The 20,656-nt window shown below is 39.7% G+C and overlaps 1 protein-coding gene across 7 annotated transcripts in view; it reads right to left on the bottom strand.

Annotated features, from left to right (window-relative positions):
• Positions 1–66: 66 nt before the first annotated feature.
• Positions 67–20,656, bottom strand: part of eml1 (EMAP like 1) — a 50,092-nt gene continuing 29,502 nt past the window's right edge. For 2 of the 7 annotated variants that reach the window (XM_010788363.1, XM_010788359.1), the window contains exons 2-25: positions 18,595–18,777; positions 18,315–18,368; positions 16,403–16,532; positions 15,030–15,050; positions 14,047–14,175; positions 13,857–13,885; positions 12,405–12,431; positions 9,817–9,946; positions 8,652–8,801; positions 7,807–7,876; positions 7,393–7,503; positions 7,183–7,278; positions 6,380–6,514; positions 6,094–6,193; positions 5,751–5,902; positions 5,082–5,207; positions 4,486–4,617; positions 3,823–3,890; positions 3,561–3,649; positions 3,285–3,382; positions 2,853–2,940; positions 2,330–2,425; positions 2,106–2,236; positions 67–1,982 (exon numbers count right to left, since the gene is read on the bottom strand). In XM_010788363.1, coding sequence (XP_010786665.1) covers positions 1,857–1,982; positions 2,106–2,236; positions 2,330–2,425; positions 2,853–2,940; positions 3,285–3,382; positions 3,561–3,649; positions 3,823–3,890; positions 4,486–4,617; positions 5,082–5,207; positions 5,751–5,902; positions 6,094–6,193; positions 6,380–6,514; positions 7,183–7,278; positions 7,393–7,503; positions 7,807–7,876; positions 8,652–8,801; positions 9,817–9,946; positions 12,405–12,431; positions 13,857–13,885; positions 14,047–14,175; positions 15,030–15,050; positions 16,403–16,532; positions 18,315–18,368; positions 18,595–18,777 — 2,471 coding nt within the window. In that variant the 3' untranslated portion in view covers positions 67–1,856. The remainder of the gene's footprint in view (positions 1,983–2,105; positions 2,237–2,329; positions 2,426–2,852; positions 2,941–3,284; positions 3,383–3,560; positions 3,650–3,822; positions 3,891–4,485; positions 4,618–5,081; positions 5,208–5,750; positions 5,903–6,093; positions 6,194–6,379; positions 6,515–7,182; positions 7,279–7,392; positions 7,504–7,806; positions 7,877–8,651; positions 8,802–9,816; positions 9,947–12,404; positions 12,432–13,856; positions 13,886–14,046; positions 14,176–15,029; positions 15,051–16,402; positions 16,533–18,314; positions 18,369–18,594; positions 18,778–20,656) is intronic. The other 5 variants (XM_010788360.1, XM_010788362.1, XM_010788361.1 and 2 more) reach the window with 5 other exon arrangements.

The following is a 20,656-nucleotide window of genomic DNA, read 5'->3' as shown; positions in this document are numbered from 1 at the left end:
TAGCGTTTTTAAAGACTGAAATAATGAAACAGTGATTCAGTGGAAAGTACAAGACACAGTCTCATAGGAATTTCATGTTGCATTTACTTTCAGACACATGTTAATTGCTTCTCTGCAGCTCCAGGTGTTTAGTGGTAAGACAAATCATGTTACATTCACTCTGTAGAGTGGCGACTTTATATCACTGCAGTTAGATTTAAGTGGTTTACAGACAGCCAACCGTCAGGCTTTCAAAAAAACACCAATATGCCTCATATCTGCTGAAGCCCTCTCAAATAAATCAAGTGTATTCATGTGTATAACGTCGGCTAGCTGTTACCCATTAGATGCTTTGTTTTGGAAGGATGAAAGAAGACATCATTGGTTCATGAACAGCTCCGGTAATGTGCTACATGGTGTTTTGCTTGTCCTATTTTGCAGGTAAATAGACCTGCTGTATGTTTATCAGGCTGAAGCAGTGCATTATAGAAAAAGAAAAAACTTCAATAGGGTTCAGTTCAGTTAAATATCTTGCCAGTGACTGATGGTGCACATCAGACGATAACAGTTACAGTGTAATGGTCTCATACTCCCCACTTCATAAACTGATCCTGCTACAGTAAAATGCAGATGGGTACAGAGTTGAAAAGGCTTCACATCAATAGAAGAAGAAAAAAAACATGCTTGCTTTTCATTTTTCTTTCACCTCGAGGCTAAGGAAAGACACAAAAACCCAGTCCAAAAATCTGAAACACTTTCAAATACTGTGTATTCACCATCATTTAGCTCGTATCGGTTTCAAAACTCTCTGTATATTTACAAATATGGGACTTAACAGGGATTTATTGCAGGGAAAAACTTAAGGTAACTGAAATTGGCAGTGAAGGATTTGACTTTGATAAATAAATAATAGGAAAGGTGTATTTTTTAAGACGTGGAAGCACACAAACATTGAAAATGGTCAGAAAATGTTGTATCAAATGGTTAAAATCCTAACTCTGAATCCAAATTCATTTGTGATTATCATCCCCTTATAGGATAATAGTTTAAAATGTCGGGTAACATCAAATAAAACTGGACCATGCTGTTTTTAAATTATTTTGCCTTCCAAATTCAACAATTGCCTGGACTGTAAAGGTAGTACATAATAAGGTAACACAAAAAGATGAATGACAATTAAATCAGATATTAAGCGCAGTTGATATCTCTCTTCATTGTTTTTGGATGTGTTAAGGGCTTGTTCTGATATGTCAATGTTAATAACAAGGAAGAGTCCCGCTTAACTAGAGCTTTCCTGAGTTGTTAAATACAAAAAGAAAAGAAAGTTTAACAATTAGAAAAACACAATTTTCTCCTTTCCGTAATTTGTTTTTGTTCCAATGCTCTTGGATCTCCAGTGCGATGATATTCAGTCAACAGTCCGTTCTCTGCAGCAGGAGTCACGAACAATACAAGAACAGTGAAACCCAAACTATACAGATGCAGTCAGAAATTCAGAGCCTTTGGTTCTGTTTACTTGGATTTGATCCACTTGATTTGTTATGTCATTGGTGAGTTGGCCACAGTACGGAAGATTTGTATTTTACATGTAGTGTGAGTAGAGAAAATCGTGAAATATTCAAGAATTTGTATTTCAAGCAACCGCACATAACACTTGCAACAGTTCATGTCATTTGGGATCTGAGAGCAGATCAGGAAGAAAACATTGGGGTCCTCTTCTGTCAATTCAGTTCAGGCAGATCAAACCTTTTTTTTGTATTCCGTGTTAAGTCAAGTTTGGTTTGGTTCAGTTTAGTGCAGTTCAGTTTGCTTTAGCTGGGTTTAAGGCCCCAGCAGCAGAGAGAGACCAACAGTATCAGTAGTTTCTGCAGGCTCCCTCAGACTATCCTCCACTGCATCACGCTCATGTCCTTCCCACCAGTTGATACCAGGTAACCGTTGTCGTACAGGAAGTTCACGTTGGTCACATGACTGCTGTGGCCGCCATAAACATGGCTGGGAGCCTGAAAAGAAATGCAAAGAATGAATGCTGCCCTTTGTCTTTCCATAAACTATTAATCTAAATGTAGAAACACTTAATCTTCTTCAAGACATTACTGAGGTGCATATGTTGAACAGTATCTCACCCTGAACTGCGAACAGGGGTAAGAGAACAGGTGGACCTTCCCAAAGTCGTCCCCGGTAACCACGAGGCTTCTATCACTGGAGCGGCAGACAGCGTTGATGTCGGTGCCGTCAGAGCCGTCGGGCCACAAGCCTGAGGAGAAGAAGCGGCAGCGGAGACGTCTTATTCATGGACATTCAAATAATAAATAGAAAACCTAAAGAGTGGGAGGGAGCCTTCACTTACCAAAGACCATGAAGCCCAGAGTGCAGGTGTGTGTGATCCACTCAATATCTCTGGTGGTCTCCACACTCACCACCTGCTTACACACTGATGGGATCCCTGGGAAAGCACATACATACGCATGTTTTAGCATAAATCAAGCTACTGTTATTTTAACTAAATAATATTTTATTTTATAGAGAACGCTGAAAGGAACAGTTAGCTTTCTTAAACAATAATACATATTTTTCCTTTAACTTGAAAAGCTATTTGAGTTGGAAGCAGTGTGCCAGGTTTGGGTTGTAGAGATGTCTGCCTTCTCTTGAATATATTAGAATTGTGGTGTCAAAAGCAATATATCTCCAAAATTAAACACTCACACATGAAAAAAAAATCTAGATTGATAAATGCTAAGGTAAGACAAACATATATCTATTTTGAATTTGGCAGGAACTTTTCCTTGCTCACATTAATATATGTAACATAAAGTGCATTTAGCCCATTAACACAGCAAAGGTTGTAAGAGGATGATAGTGATCAGACTTACAATACAGTATCTCATAATCCCCTGAGTTTGACACCAGGTACTGGGAGTCCACTGACCAGTCCAGATGGGTGATGAAACTAGAGTGACCCTGAGATGTGAGACAGAAACCAACCAGTTAGATCATTTAATTTTGGAGACACCCCAGTATTCCTGGAGTAGATGCAGTATGGTTTTTCCAAGCACTAGAAATAGTCCTTAAAATATGGAAAGGATTTGTAATAGCACGCCAACATGATTACTCAGACCCCGGCACTGTGTGACTCATGTTGTAATTTACGTCTTTACAGCTTCTGCATCAACACACAGTGAGGACAGGGTGTACAGAGTGGAGGTCCAAATATAGAGGATGAGGAGGGGAACTAAATATAAAGAAGATACCGCGGGAATGTAAAAATAACAGAGCAAGAGGGGATTATAAATACAGGTGCTCACCGAACACTTCCCCACTCGGCTGTACTTCCTCCCATTTTCCGCCACAGCATAGATATAGATGTAGTTGTCGTGTGAACCCACAGCCATGAAGTTACCATCTAAAGAAAGTGATATAAAGGAAAATTATTAGTAGTTAAATAAATGGTACATGTTTTCCAGCTTGTAAAATCATTGATATTCTCCTTTAACATACACACATACATTTTCCAATAATAAAAAGCAAAACAACACTTTGCATACACAGTGGAGACGCACTGTCAGCAGTTATTACCATACCTGGCCCGTAGCAGACAACAGACAGCTGTTCATTTCCGTCGGTGTGAACCGTGACGAGATCTTTAGAGTCCGTGTCCAGGACCAGCCACCTGCAGGAGCACAGCAGCTCAAAGATCTGATCCTTCTTCCATTTCATAATGATAATAATTCAAATCTAACCTAGAATATTCTGTCATTGACTGTTTTCCTATAACTATTTAGCTGAAGCAGTCGTGTAAATTAAATATTTATTTTGTGTTTTTTGGTAATGGTATCCCCTTACCTTCCAGTCTGTGTTCCTATGGCAACCACAGCTCCAGATGGGTGGAAGCCGGCTGATTGGGCAGCGTCCTGTGAGACAAAAGAAAAGAAAACGTATATCAAAGTCCCCCTCTGAACTCCCAACAAAGACAAAAATAAAGAATGAAGACACAACTTAAGAAACTCAATAATTGATACCCACTGCATGTATTCAAATTATTCTGTATGGAAATAATAAACAGCAGGGCAAAACACATACAATATTAAACGCTTCTTACTAGCCCTTATCTTCGATATACCTTGCAAAATAGTATAATATGTTTTTTTGTGTGTGTCTATTGTTACTTTATTTGCATTTTTGAGCATCGCTTATTTAATATATATAGATATATCACGCTGAACAGGGAAGGTTTCTCTGCTCACCTTAAATCTTAAGTTAACCAGGTGCATGTTCAAGCAGGATCACAACTGCTTTTTAAGCCAATCGTGGCTCAATTTGCAACATATTTTAAAGTAATATAATCTGGTTGTTTCCATGCACAGTTTATCATTTTCTAGTTGCTACATTAGCATTTCTCTTTGGTTCCCAAGGACATCACACCTGACAAAGGAACATGATTCATTATTTATTGTGTGCTGTGTCATTCCTGTGACTGACCCCAGAGGGCAGTGTTGGCTAACTTACCTCCATACTCTTGGTCCAGACGAGCTGATGGGAGCTGGAGTCCCACATACAGACCTGCCTGTCGTAGCCACAGGTGAGGAACTGAGGCCTGGAGGGGTGAACAGCCAGACCCCACAACTCATCAGTGTGACCCTGCAGAGGTGAGGGGAGAGGAGGAGAGGAGGGAGAGAGGAGAGGAAGCAGAGTTTTTTTTGCACTTTCCATTCAATAATTCTTCATCTGCTACAACATCAGAGCCTTTAAGTTAAACCTTTACTCTGTCAGACACTTAAACATCACAGTAGAGCTGCAACAGTTAATGATTAACCTAATTGATTATTCATTGATGAACAGGAAACGAATAGACGATGATTTTGATAATTTCATTATCCCTTTAGGCCTAATATTCTCAGATGCCAGGTATTCCCATTGAGTAAATATTGCTGGTTGAGAATATATTTTGTTTGTGAGCTGTTTGTCAGACATAACAAGACTTTTGAACATGTTACTTTGGACCAGATAGACTCAGAAACTAGCAGATTTATCGCTAATAAAAATATTTGTAAGTTGCAGAACCTCTTAAATGTAGAATTAGTGTACGAGACAGTTGCATATACCTGTGTAATAGGTATGAATTCTCCATCCAGACTGCCCTGCAAAACAAAGTTCTTGGTGGTCCCGATGAGCATGGTCTCCCCTCTGCCCTCTGCTATGGTCCGGATGGGACCGAACGACTCAGGCACCTGTGGAAGCATCACAGAAATAATGTAAACCATCTGTTAACCTGGAATACATTCTCCATGTTTTCCAGAACAAACAACAACTATAATAATAATAATAATAATAATGTGGTTTCTGTAGAGCAAGTAAGACATGAGTGATCCATAATTCCCATCAGTATTGAAATATCAAATATCCATGAATCTCATTGAGAGCACAAACCCATCTCATCCTCTGTAATATTTATGATCTGGCGCAGCATCCAAAATGCAAAGCCCTCCGCCTCGGGCAGGAGTGCAAATTCTGGCTGATATAAGCAACCTACTTTAGAAGAAGGAGCTGGATATGCTGCTTAACGTTTTATTAAAGCATATTAATCGAAAGTGGTTATAGCAGATCCGATCATTAAAGCTGTAGAGCTGCACATTGGAAATGGAGGAGTCTGATCAAATAACCTCATCATTATGCATTACTGGAATGAAATAACTTTGAAAAGTTTGACTTATAAATGTCCATTTTCTATTTTTCATGTGCAGCCTTGGTATATTTGTGGAGGTTTTCCTCACCTCCACAGTTTGTATCTGCTGGTAGCTGCTGTCCCAGGAGATGAGCCGGCGGTCTTTCCCTCCAGACACCAGAGTGCTGTTTCTCAGCATGCACAGAGCAAAGATGCTACCCTCGTGAGCTCCTTGGATGACTTGGCTGATACGATTAGTGCCTGCATGACAGAGAAGGGATGAGAAGTTTCAGTTGGACAAAGTCAGACATAAAGGTCAAACGCTATACGAGAAGGGCAGATTAAGAGACAGACGGAGAGACAGGGTGATCGATAGATAAATCAGAGACAAAAAGAGATCTAATTGGATCCCTGTAAATAATAAAGGTTGAAGGAATGAGCATTTAACGTGCCTTTTCCCCACACCAGGATGTTCCCGCTTGAGTCTCCTGTGATGGCGTCTCCATTTTCTGCAAAGGTCACACACAACACAAACTTCGGCTTCTCCTGTTTCTGCAGGAAACACAAGAACACACACATGTTGTTTTATTTCATATGCCAGGCTACCATTGATTATCTTTATTTAGCTATAGATAGGATCGTATAACACAGGCTTTCGTAATAGCTTTTGTGCCTGTGTCAAAATCAAATTGCTTTCTGATAATGACCTAACATGTGGAGAACATGTGGGAGTCCTACCTCAAACAGTCCTTGCTTCTTGACCAGCATGCCTTTCTCCAGGTTCCAGAAATAGAGATGGGACTTGCCGCAGGTCACTAAGATGTTGCTGTCTGTCGGGTGAAAGTCTGCTGCAAACACCGACTCATTGGAGCACTAAACGGTCAATGTAAAACAAGAAACAGTGAGTTGTTGATATTACATGTTCACCCATTAAAGGAGACACTAGAGGCAAAAACATTCTATTTCATGTACATTTTTTAAGGTTTGGATTCAGAATTGCGGAGAGAAAACCTCAAAATAAAACATGAGGTGTTTATTTTACTAGATTTTGTCTTTTTGCATCGGTTTTTTCTCCTAAATCTAACAAAAGTTAGTGTAAGATAAAGCCTCATTTGTGAATTTAAAGATTACATTTCAGAAAAATTGTAGTACAATAAATACATCTCTTAATTATTAAGTATTAACTGGTATTCAACAACATTTTATTTTCTCATAGTTAAAGCTAGTCTAAAATATGTAGTTCATATTTCATTAACAGTATAGCATGGTTTACTTTACATTTAATTCCTAAAAACATAGCAAACATGTTTTATTGCTTTTGACATAATTTTCTGATTTATGGAGTGATACAAAGATATCTGGAACTCCCTCTGAAAAAATTCAATTACAAAATACAATAACAGTTCAACTTGTATCCAAACAATTATTTTCTTAATGTGGGTTTAATGGTGTTATTATTAATATTTTTTCAAATATAGAAAAATAAGTTGTGCAGTGAGTTATGTCTTAATAAAACAACACACACAAACGTGCACACAAACCTTGACCTCAGCCAGTCTGTCCTCTCTCTGCCAGTCCCAGACGGAGAGGACGTGGTCATTGGAGTCGTCCACGACACACAAAGTGTTTCCTCCATTCTGACACATGTAAAAAGACACAAAGCCATGGTCATTTACTGCCACAACTGAAGCAAAGTACATTCAAAAAGGTCCTTTACCACCTTGTTATAACTATCAGTGGTGCTTCCTTACCGACTTGGAGAAGGCCAGGCAGACCAGGGCTCGGTCAAAGAAGCCTGATCCCAGAACATGAAGCGTGTTGAGGCTGACTGAGTCCCACACACGGACATGAGGAGCCAGCTGCTGACACACACACACACACACACACACACACACACACACACACACACACACACACACACACACACACACACACACACACACACACACACACACACGTGTTTCATCAGTAGGATGCGATGTGAGGCTTAGTAAAGTACACGTATATAAGTCAAGGCTGAGCAATTCATTTCAACTTCTGTTTATCAAACAGGATTGTCTCAACCGGCTGCGTCAAAATGATTTCAAAAAGAAAATATCAACACTCCTCTCTTCGCTAATTAATCAGGCTGAAGTGATAAAACATCAATAGGAGACCTCACTTACTTTTCCATCCGAAGAGGTGCCCGCCACCTGCCCGGTTGCTATGGTGATTTTATCGGGGTGGACGGCAAGGCTGGTGAAGAGAAAGACATGAAAAAAGTATAAAGGGCTTTCAACATCAAGAGGAGCGTTTGAATAAAGATGAGCAACATGCTCGCAGAACATGAAAGAAGGATATTCACTGTAGCTCCGCACACTGTCTGTACTGATGTGAGGGGGAATTAAACACTTTAAGATAAATTCACCCCCTTTTGGGGTATGGGGGCCCGGTAGCACTAATAGCATGTATGATGCACACACACTTTGTCTTCAAAGGAGTACGAATCTGTCTTAAATCCATCCTATGATCTGTAAGCGTTCATTATTAATTTGAACTTATTTTAACCTTAATATGTAATAACATAATATTAGCTGTGTATTTTTAAGTTACCCTTTTTGCTATACACACATTCCTACAGGTCAACTTTCATGAACACTGTTGTGCCGTTCACCTCCCTTCATTACAGTTATTCTGCACTTACACTGTATAATAATGAATAATCTGTATAGGCGGTGAAGATAGCAGAAGTGGGATACATATCAAGTCTAATAGGAAAAAAAGAGTTGGAAGTAAGCTAACAGATGTGAAATCAGGCTGCAGTAGATGACTCCCTCGGGTAAGTGTGTGTGTGTGTGTGTGTGTGTGTGTGTGTGTGTGTGTGTGTGTGTGTGTGTGTGTGTGTGTGTGTGTGTGTGTGTGTGTGTGTGTGCGTGCGTGCGTGCGTGCGTGCGTGCGTGCGTGCGTGCGTGCGTGCGTGCGTGCGTGCGTGCGTGTGTGTGTTTTGTAATCCCTAACAAGTGTCTCTCACCATTTGATGTCATCCGTGTGTCCGGTGTAGTGTCTCTGCAGCTGCTCGTCCACGTTGAACAGGACGACCACCGAGGCGATGAAGTACACCGTCTCTCCGGTGGGCAACAAGTAAAGGTTGGAGCGACAGTCTCGACCACGGTAACCATAACTGGATATTAAAATAAGGTCAAGGAATAACACTGAAAGTAAATCAAAGTAAAGCTGAAACCACTCATTGACTGACAGAAAATGAAGTAAGCCTTAAAGCAAGCCTTTTTTTCTCTCTTTTAGTAAACTGAATATATTTAGATTTGATTTATTTTGCTGGACAAAATAAGAGCTATGAAGATGGATGCATTAATGTATACTTTCACGTATAAAGTTGTTTGCTAATACATGTGTGTATATAAGAGGATTTTCTTTTCAATTGTGCTTTCTTTGTTCGCATCACTAGGTGCATCAAATAATAATAATAATAAATGCAAATAAATTGCATATTTTGTGGTTGGACGGTTTCATGAATTTATTGAAATTAAAGTATATTTAAATATACATGTATATATATTTGAGGACACCAGTGTAGGGATTGGGACAGGCACTTTTGCGAGAGAATAATGGATAACATAATTGATAATGAGTATAGTTCTATATCCCTACACTCTAACCAGCAGGCATGAAGAATAACATCAAGACACGATTCATGGGATTTTTTCTTGTACATACTGGATTCAATAAAAGAATAAATTGAGCCCACATAACTATGTTTTGTGTGTGTGTGTGCGTGTGTGTGTGTGTTTCTCGCTGATCAAATGTATCTTTTCCAAACGTCTTTTTCCCGTTGCCTTCCTCTGAGACTCACAACACCCTTATTTCATTCTTACAACAAAAAAGGAAAGGAAAGGAAGAGAACAAAAAGGCGCAGGAGGAGCTGCTGACTGTGTGCAGGTTGTTCCTGAGTGCTGCAGCCTCACCAGGAGAAAGTGAAGCAGATCTACTCTGACAGGCAGCGAGAGGAGAAGACACATCCGTCAGCTTCCTATCTTTAAATACATCATGCCAATCTGGAGTTCCTCTCTTCAGAAGATTATTTTTCAAAACTTTTCAAATTGCAAGCAGACATGTTGAAGTGTCTTGCTTTTCCTGAAAAATCCACAAGGCAAACCGCAACAGATAAAAAAGGATACACCCAGTCCAGCTTGAGCTTGTTGCCGGGCAGCTCGGCTCTGGCCTCCAGGCAGTAGCTGTCCACCTGCTCTTTGGGCATGTACATGGTGACGGGGCGACCCTTCAAGAACATTTTCACATAACCTTCCTCTGGAAAAGGAACAGAAAGGACGAGTGAGATAATATACAGGAAAATACAGCTGTGACCGGTTAAGTCACAGCTTTTAAATATAGTATGTAGACAACACAGACATGACATTGAAGCTTAATACAATGTGTTATTATGATGTGAATGACAACGGTGACAATGTTGATGAATGTGTGGCACGATTAAAGGAAAATGGAGGTATTTAATATGTTTTTTTACTATAAAATGTATTAATTTAGGACATAAATGACATAATTTGCAAACACAAACAAATATGCTTTTCAACTGACTTTATTAGTCATTTCAAATACAATCTCATGACAAGGACGAAGAACGGGAAATGAACTGCAAACTTAAAAACTCATACATATTCAGCTTTAAGCAGAGGTTAACCAACATAAAATGCAGACACAAGCAGAGCAATGGAAATGTTAACAAAAAAAACCAAACAGATCCAATTTAGAAAAGGGAATAATGAGAAGTGTCTCATTCTTTTTAAAACACGGTAACACTGAAAAACAAAATCAGGCAGAAAACATTACGGGAACCAAAACAAATGGTTGAAGATTGAAACAATAAATGCTCACAAATGTGTTTTTTAGAAGCTCTCTAGAAAGACAAGAATATATTGGAAGGAACTATAATGGAAGCGTAAAAGGGTGTGATTTTATTTAAAAAATCTGCTATCTCTATGCAACTTCTTTGGTATGAGAAGACCAGCATGTGGTGTTTAAAAAGGTACAGTATATGAATGCATGGATGTTGCTCTGCACTGAGCGGCTTGGGCACACTGCCGCTTGATATACATATCATATTAAAAAGAAGTGACTTTATATTCTATATTTCCCAGCATTGCTAGTAACAAATCTGGAAGTACTGGCTGGGAGACTTGACTGGGCTGCGATAACTGGGTGTATCAAGGGGAGAGTACGGCGACAAACTCCCCGAATTTCTCCGCTGGAGGTTAAAATTTGGGGGTTTTCTGCCCTGCGGCAACTTGGCGGTACCCCCCTTTTTAGCTGCCTTGCTGCTCTCTGAGGTTTGTTGGGGGCCGGGGGCTGAGCGGGCTGTTACAGACGAAGCCCCGGAGCTGCCCCTGGTCCGTTTGGCTGAGCGGCTGAGGTAAATCTGAACTGTGACTATAATGTACACGGGGAAAAGAGCAGAGGAGCCAGTGATGGAGAGTGGCGGAGGTGGAGGGGGACAAACGGATACAACAAGGCCGAAGGAGGGTTTGTAGGATAAGTAAGACATGTTTTGGCTATTCTTTGTGACTCAGTTAAAGAAAGCAACATAATACTAGCAAATCACAAGCAAATTCAATAGGAAAGTAGGGAAACTGGCTTCTATCACTAACCACCCAAACACTGGCCAACATCCCACTGCAGCACTGAAGCAGTAGCTATTGAAACGTTTAGGGTAATCTAATAAAATCATTTATTTTCCTTTTTAGGTCTCTTATCATTACTCAGATGAAGCTGAAGCTATGGGGACATTAAACTGATTAAACTGCTGCCAGAATATCTATTCTATGACAAGGGAACACAGGCAGACACTACTTCATTTGAAATAGTCGCCCACCATAAATGCTAGGAACAACTGATCTACTGTAGATGCTTTCAAGGCTAAAACACTCAGAGTATCTTAAAATTAAATTATAATGTAACAAGAGTGGCTTAACATCAATATATCTGTGAGGAAATTAGATTTAACTCCAGTCGGTCTTTTTATTCTAGGCAGCTTTATGAATGCTCTGCTAAAGGGGACTTCACACAAACAGACGGCCACAAGTGAAAAACTACAAGCAGTCAAATCAGACAGACTTCAATAGTAACTGCCACAAAAAAGAGACTGCATGTGTTTGTAATGCAAATACTCATTTTAAGGGCAGAGAGATAAAGAGAGCAGCAGCAAATGTACTTCCTCTGAGCAGCAAAGCGACTGCGAGAAAGCTAGTGTCAGAAATCTTTGTGTTGTTACTATGGTGACAAAGTGGGGCTGCGAGCAACACACACACACACACAAGTCTGGTGAAGCAGCAGCAGCTTCATCCGCAGTTAAAAAACAAGTGTGGAGACACACAGGTGCAAACACTGCACACACACGGTGACGCAGCTCTCAGTGGAGGTTAGGTTTGCGTGTGTGTTAGTTAACTCAGTATAAAAAAAGATAAAGGGAACGTAACACACACACACACACACACACTTTGTCAACCCACTCCTTCCCGCCTGGACAGCTCTCTGATCAGTGCACGGATGGACATCTTTAAAGTTTAGAAAGGAAATTCCAAACAGGATATGAATTAAAATTTCAAAATAAAAGTCCTGATTTTATCCTTTGCCTCAGAACTGCTGATAAGAGCAAACATGAAGCATGTACAGAGATCAAAATAAATAATCGGCAGTGTCCAGAGAGCTGTGTAGGCTTGGGGCTACAGGCTAGGGGAGGGGGGGGGCCTACCTTTGCAGTGGGTCACACGTCGCATCCCTTGTAAAGGTCACAGAGAAAGACACAAGCACCAGGTGAATGGTGGCATGGCGTCCTCACCTCCTGGCCTAATATGAGTGCACTTCCTGTTTCCTGCTGGTTAACCAAGAGCAGCTTCTGTCTTTAATGCTCTTAATTAATCGGTGCTGCTGCCTTAATGGTTTAAATTAATCAGTGCTAATTGGATCGTGGATGGTGTCCCAACCCTCTGCTCCTCTGTGATGAGGGATTACATTTAGCTTCATTATTTGTAGCCGTCTATTAAAAACAATACTCAGATTCTCTACAGTCTATCTTTCTATGTGAAAGTATAAAAACAAACACATGCGTATGCTTGCAGGACATTTTGTTGTATCAAATGAACCTCTTTGCATGTAATCACTGCATGTATTGGAGGTAAGCACTATATTGGCTGCTGCAAGTATCATTAGTATTGGTTAACCGTCACCTATAGGGGCGGTTAATGTCCTTGGCGCTGCCCTGATCTGATTTTTATGCAGGAGAGTCGTCTATAATTAATTAAAATGTCCAATAAGTGGTGAACAGTGGAAGTATCTAACCTTGTCTGTTTTATATGTTGACCATATTTGCTCATATTTTCTATAGTTTGATCTTATGCTAAAAAAATGCAAACTACTCTTATATGAAGTAGTTTGTTAGATGAAGCGGGGCAGTATGGAGCCTGAACTAAAGCCAGGTGTGTAAACCAAATTCAAAACAAGAGTTCAAATTACACAAAAATCAATATCATGCTGGAGATGAAAAATCCGATCAATACTAATTTCATTTCATATCAGTCCCATTGTCTGGTAACCACGTGTTTCCTGCTTTGTCAATATTTTATGGGTGGCTCATCCTGTGCTTCTAAATTATCTTACTGTCTAAGCCTCCCTAGCTTACATTTGTAAAAAACTGATTTATGTCAGATTCCATTTCATTTGAAAGGATCTAGGAGGCTTGTGCAGCTTGCCATAATATTGTACGTTTTGCATAGAGTCTCCACACAGAGGTTATGAGATTTTGTGGATCCATTGTGTAAATGGCCAAAATGATCTTACCCAAATCGAAAATCTTTAAGAATGAAATGAAATTAACAGAAGAATAAATAAATGATATGTAATAAAGTACGCAGAAAGAGCTTTTAAAAGAAGATGAATAAAAGTTTGGATGTGAAGATGTGGTAATGGATGAAGAATGATACATGTTGGACACTGATGTTAAACATACAACATGTAGAGGATATTTAGTAGTGGGCAGGAATCCGTTCAATACACTGATAAGCCATTCTATTTTCTGATAAGATTTCTTAAAAGCGCATTGAACTTTAACAGACACAGGGGGCCACTGAGTATGTAATGTTCAATGACTCATAAAACTATCATAGCTGTTGGCCTACAGAGCCATAAAGGTGTCTCTAGTTCTTACCTGCATTGAACACGGGGTCCCTCTGTTTGCTGCAAAGTAAATGAGTAAACAGACAGCTGTCATTCAGCATACACCATTATATGTTTTTGATTTGCTTCACAAGGAGATCAGCTTCTCCTCTCTCAAACTAGAAGACCAATATGTGAGTCACGTAATAGAAAAAGCTGATTTAGCATGACTTCTGTGTTACCTGTCACTTCTTTTCCCGCTGGAGTTGCTGCCGGTGGATCCAGCCCGAGTTCGGTTGCCCTTGGAGTCACCTGAATCTTTCCGTGAGAGAGTTCCCACATGTTCGTTTGAGTTGGCTCTCCTCACAGTGCTGTGGTGCCAAGGCAGGTGGACAGAGGCAATACATTACATTACATTACATTGCATTTAGCTGACGCTTTTATCCAAAGCGACTTACAATAAGTGCGTTCGACCAACAATTTCATGACAATACAAGAGACAGGGAGAGAAAAAAGGTTATAAAAGTGCCTGATGCTGCTTCTCTAATAAATGCCCTCTGGTCAAATATAAGCAGATTTCATGATTCAGTGCACATCCGTTTTATTACTGCTTCCCATTAAAAGAAGCCTTGAATTGTGTTAGTAGCAGTGTCAGAGATAAGAGGAAGCAAAGCAAAAGAGAATACAAATAAATGCGTTATTGTTGTTTTCCCACAATTTTGCTCTGGTGACCATACATTGAGGTGCGGAACTGCAAATCTGCATACTGGCGGTTCAGACAGCCTGCCTGTTACTAACAATGAAAAGGCTCCATCAGCAACCCGATGGCCAGTACGCCCAGTCACCTAATACCCTATGGGAGAGAGGTCTATTCAAATCCTAAAAGTGTCCGGTGGCTGTGTGTGTGTTTATTCAGTAAAGAGCAGAATAGAAAGACAGAAAGAGAGAGAAAGTGTTTGCAGTGTTACCCCACGAGGAATCTAATTGGGCCACAGGGCATTGGAGGGACGGCTGCTGAGTGTATGCCAACTGATGGGATTGTGTTCAATCTGCAGTTTTTTTAGACTAATCCCAGACACAGACTGAAAACAACACAAAGAGCGATGACTTCAACACAAAATGAGATTTTTAGCAATGAGATAAATAGCAAATAGATTTTTAAAGTTATGGTTTGCATGCATCGGAGCAGACGGTGATGTTATATCATAACTTGTGATTCTCTCACCTGAGGGGCAGGTAGAGAATTCTGCAAGAGTGAGACACAGAGGAGAGTTTGGACAGATTGTAGGTGGACAGGAGGACATAAACATGATATAACATCAGGACATGTTATCAGAGACAGGCAGTGCAAGAGGGAGGACATGCAGGAAAGGAAAGATGGGAAAGACAAACGCCACGATACATAAAGATAGAGAAACAGAGACGATTGGTGACCAGTCACTCAATCTGAAAATATATCTTAATGCCTTTCAGTTAAATCTATAGGATGGGAGATACACAGAAAAATAGAATGTTATAGTTGTTTTTCAATCAGATGCCCTTAGGACTTTTAACAGTCCGTGTAATTTAAATCATCCGATGGCTTCATTCACATGATTCATTGAAGGGTAATTTGTTGGCCCATTCCAGTATGTTTCAGCACAGCTCAATATAATGAAATGTGTCAACTTAAAGGGCAATAAATACAAATACTTCAATATATCTAAAAACCCTGGTTAGGATGACGTCTTCAACACAAAGGAATTGTCATTACTTTCGTACAAGTTCTAGGGTTTAGCTTCAACCCATTCAAAGAAACACAAGAAAACTGCACAAATAAGGAAATACACCAAATCACATCTTCTTCATTGATACTGTCTTTCTTGGTGTTTCTAACATTTCAAAACCTGAGTCAGTCAACTCTCGGTATCGTTCCAGAGGAGAAATACAATCACAGAAAATCAAGTGAAAACTCCACAGGGGAGGAAACAGCTCTTCTGACTGGAGCTGCTCCCTGCTGTCTGCGGAGCTTCATCTGATTATGGTAATTGATGAAGAGATGAGGAAGAGGCTATTGCTCTTCTGACAGACAAGATTGATAACCTGTGCTCCGAATGCATCTACAAAACACACAACGAGGACGCAGACATGACGATACTGTGTCTGTTTGTCAGTCTTGTCTCTTTCGCTGATATGAGACAATGTAAAGCTTCCATTATGTGACATGGAGCAGAGAGGAGTAGAAAATGTCTTGAGAGAAATTAAATGTCTGGAGTAAAAGAGGTGTCACCTACTTTACATTACACTTAATTTAGCTGATACTTTTATCCAAAGCGACGTACAATAAGTGGAATAAATCATGAAGATACCGGCAGCAGTATCTGGATTAAACACTTTTAAAAAGAGCTTTAAGAGCCCTAAATATTCAGGAAAGCAACATTTAACACTAAAACACTTTGACTTAGAGCTGTAGTGCCAAACCGTCATAATCTTAAAGCTGTCCCTAAAAAGCTATAACTATATACAACATAATAAAAACGTAACCTAACGAATTGATAACTGCAGACATATCGGTTGCACAGTAATTTCATTAACTAAAGATTATTTGTATTTCCTCACCTCTTGCTGGCTATTGAGCTGCCGTCCTTCCTGGATCCAGATCCTGGGGAGGGCAGAGTGCCTTTCTTTGGTACGATGGTCCCGTTGTTGACGGTGGGCCGTAATGGCAGCGTGGCGATCATTGGCCTGGCTGGAAGAGAAATATAACAACAAGTGATATTCAGGAAAAAAAGGGTCAACTTCTGTGGTGTCATGAAAGTAACCTGTGAGATTCAGAAATATTGTATTTCCGGATGTGTAATTGTCTTGATAAGAGGAAGGAGGTAGACATTGGTGAAACAGGACAGGATACGGTTTAGTTGAAAGCATCCCAGCATGCACTGGGTAACAGACTTATTGACTTTACTCTCTGTTGACATTTTGCATGTTTTTACAATGTTATTATTATTTAGTTTGACATTTATTTCTATGAAGTTTCCGAACCTAACCTGTTGTTATTTCAGTCAGTAGTACGAGCAATTATGGTAAGCAAACATTGAGCTATATAAAATATTGTATTGGTTGTAATTATCACAATAATCACATCGAGGTATTTTAAATTATAAACAAAACATTACTGCCTTTCTTAAGAACACCAGAAGCCGAGGTTTGTAGTATAAACTTTGCTTTGTCCACAGTCTGCCTGTGTAATTAATGAGGGATCGCAGTTATGTTGTGTAGAACATAAGGAACCCTCTCTATGTTTGTTGTTGTTTAGTACAAAAATAATGGAACTAAAAGCGTAAATTAAACTGCGACACTTGATGTTAATTGTTTAAATCTTGAGTGCAGACCTTTACAAAACACATCAAATACTCAATTTGCAATTCTATCATACTCTTCAGTGAGTTTCCACAGTGTAATTAATGATATATCACAAGCGTAAACATTTGAAATCCTTTATACAGATGATATATGTTCACAAATAATTGATAGAGAGCGGTTTGACACACGCGCACACACATGCACGGCAGTCTGGACAGCCCAGAATAACAAATCCAAGCTGCAGCTTTATCTGCAGTGATAAATATTTAATAGACCCTGTTTCATCCAGCAGACACACACACACACACACTCTTGCATGCACACACATATTGCCCTGTTATCTTTCAGGTAATAATTACACAGCGGTGGCAAACTGAGGTGGTCATTTTGTTAGCAAGAAGATGAGTGTGTGTGTTTCTGTGTTCCTGAGTGTCCATGTGCAGTCTGTGTGCATGAGTTAAGCTTTCTGAAACGGATCATTGTGCTTCAGTAGAGGGGAGCAGCCTGCTGACTCCCTGCAGCTCAGAGGGGGGAACAATAAGGGAGAGCAGCTCTGAGTCTGAGTCATCCTCCAGCTCCCAAATCAAACCCAGACTTCATCCACCCGCAGCAACTCCGAAGACTGAAACTGGCAGCAGCTCAGAATCATAATCTCGTTCTGCTTTATCATTTAGAATGCGTAGTTTGAGGGCATAAAGTGCAGCTTATTTTACATTCAGACTTTAACAGGGTCTTCGGTGAGGATGCCATTTGAGAGATAAATTGTACCAAACACACCTCAGCTAAATGCATGCAGTATTATTACATCATACAAAAAAAAGGTTGATCAATCTAAGATGAGTGCTTTCTTATTTTGTGATGATTTGCAGATTTATTGCACAATTGTGTACCTTGCATCTCATTCTCATTCATGACAGTTTATTGATGGCTTTAAAACTATAACTGGGTTTATCGACTATAATTCAGACACAGATTCTTCCTGATTAGCAGAATATTGTTTTTCTGTCTGTCTTTAGATCACAGTGCATTGACAGTGCAGTGCTGAAGGTACCTGTGTGCTTCCTATTGGAATACAACACGGTGTGGATACAAAGATATGCTAGCAGGCAGTGACTGTAAACACAACACCAGGCCTGGTTAGTGCAGACAGACTTCACAGTAAGCCTACCTGACTTCCCAACATTGCTGTGTGCTGAGGGCGACTTTCTCATCAAAGGGGGGTCTATACACACACAATACATTTAAAAACAACAATACAAAACAGTCCAGAAGGAGAGAAAAGCAGGGATAGGGAGGAGATAAGCAGGATTTAGAGGAAAGGAGACATCATCAGGAAAGAGAGTGTAATGGACAGGAAGGATAATACCTCTAAAACATGTAAACCAGAAGAACTGCTGACCCTTATAAGTAACAGAAAAGCGCATTATAAAGCTTTGTGTGTGTGTTACCTTTGGTGGGTCCTCTGCGAGACCCCATGGCCTGCTGCTCCTCGGACACGTTGAGCCGGCGCACCACATCTGCCAGAGCGGACTTCAGCAGCTGGATCTCGTCCTCCTGCATCTGGACCCTCTGCTCCAGGGAGGCGATGCGGTCGGTGACCTCCATGCTGCTGGCTGCTGACGCACTGTCATCTGAGGGAACACAGGAAGTCAGAGATTAATACAATGTATTTTTCTATTTATTCTGTGTCCGCTATTTTTGTAGCCTCCTTTTGGAATATGTGCATACGCTCTGGCACCTGGATGTTGTTATTTAAGATAAGATAAGAAGTACTTTATTTTGGAAATGTTCGCGTTGCAGCAGCATAAGACATGGCATTGTACATTAGAGAAATTAAAAGACTATAAATAAACAATCCAAAATGTAATAATCTCAAATAGAAATAAAATAGCATTAAAAAAGTTAAAAATATACATGTGAAAATACAAATTTACAGTAAAAAAATATAGAGCAAAATATTATATATACCGTACATGAACCACTAGATGTTATGCAGACGGAGACCAAAACGATAGAAGAGAAGTGCAAAGCCAAGGATGGAAATTAAAACTCACTTTTATTTATTTGCCTTACATGGATTAAAGAGCTGAGTGCTTTCTATTGAACCTTTATCCATGAGCCTGTTTGTTCATGTCTGTCTGTTCCTTGAGTTTGAACTAACTTAACACATTATTTTCACCTCTCCACCTGACACTCGATAGAGGCCAAGCACAGGCCACTGGGTTCTCTTCATTAATGATAACACACACACGCAGGGTCGCCTCCATTAGCCCTTTGATGTCACTGTAGCTTGATGCAATATTAATGTAAATCTCTGCTGTGTTTCCCCTGCAGACTTGCAATAACAGTCTGATGCATTATGCATTAGAGAGCAGGCATCTGGTGATTACGCTGATTTGCAGTCTGTGTTCATACTGAGAGTCGGAGCTGAATCCCATCGCCTGCTAACATTTGACTTCTGTAAATAATATTCTTTAACAAATACAACAGCCTCTTAAACACATTGACATTGTGTTAAATATCAGCATTTCTGGTGAAAACAGAGCAGTCTGATCAGCCTCTGAGTAGCCTGGGTAAACAAAAGCTGCTCAGGGGATTCAGGAGGACCCTGGGCAGAGCCGCTCAGCAAATACTGGTTTGTAGATAAAAAGATTATTTTGGTGTCAAGTATATTTGGTTACCCCAATACTTACAATAATATCCGCAATAACATAAACTCCATCTCACATTGTCATTATCATGGTGTTAATTATATGCTATTCATCGTGTATCGTTATATTCTCAAAACATGTTCAGATGACAGGCCTTTTTTTACTTTTTTTACTTAATGAAAGCCAAAGATGATGGCAATCAACTGGAATCACTTTGCCTTTCATTAAGTTAATAAAGAAATGTTTAAATAATGTGACGGAACTTAAAATAGAGGACATTGGTGAGTCTGTTCTTTTTTTACAAGATCATTCCTGTTCGAGTGACTGGACCCTACACTCTTCCATAAGTGGTTCAAAAAGGACCCGTATTGGAATAATATGGGTTTTTATGCCATTGTTGTCATTTTGGTTAAGAAAAATCACTTGTATAATATTTTGTATTATATTTTGGTTCACACTAGAAATATTTTGTATTTTATGTTTCACTATCTATAATTTTAGACATTTTTTTTACATTTTGAAAAAAAAGAAATTCCATAGAAAATGCATGTGGTTCATTTTTGACCCGCCTATGGAAGCTTGGGGTAGTAATACAAAAACTACAATTTTTTTAAATGTACATTTGAAATTTGAATGGCATGATATCCAAAACATGTTTTTTGAGGAATAGCTGGAATATGAAATGATACATGAAAAAGTGTCTAAAGTTATTGAGAGTGAAGTTTTGGCTAAAAATACTAAAGGTAAATGTTCCCTACCATATTTCGCCTTTTTGTCCCGAATTGGGATCCGAATCCTACGTATTCACCCACCAAAAAACTGGGCCACTCCAAACCAAAAGAATCTCAATAGAACCATT

This window comes from Notothenia coriiceps, unplaced genomic scaffold, assembly GCF_000735185.1.
Source record: "Notothenia coriiceps isolate Sejong01 unplaced genomic scaffold, NC01 NC01_scaffold00031852, whole genome shotgun sequence".
NCBI lineage: Eukaryota > Metazoa > Chordata > Actinopteri > Perciformes > Nototheniidae > Notothenia > Notothenia coriiceps.
This window is presented reverse-complemented; position numbering and strand designations above follow the sequence as displayed.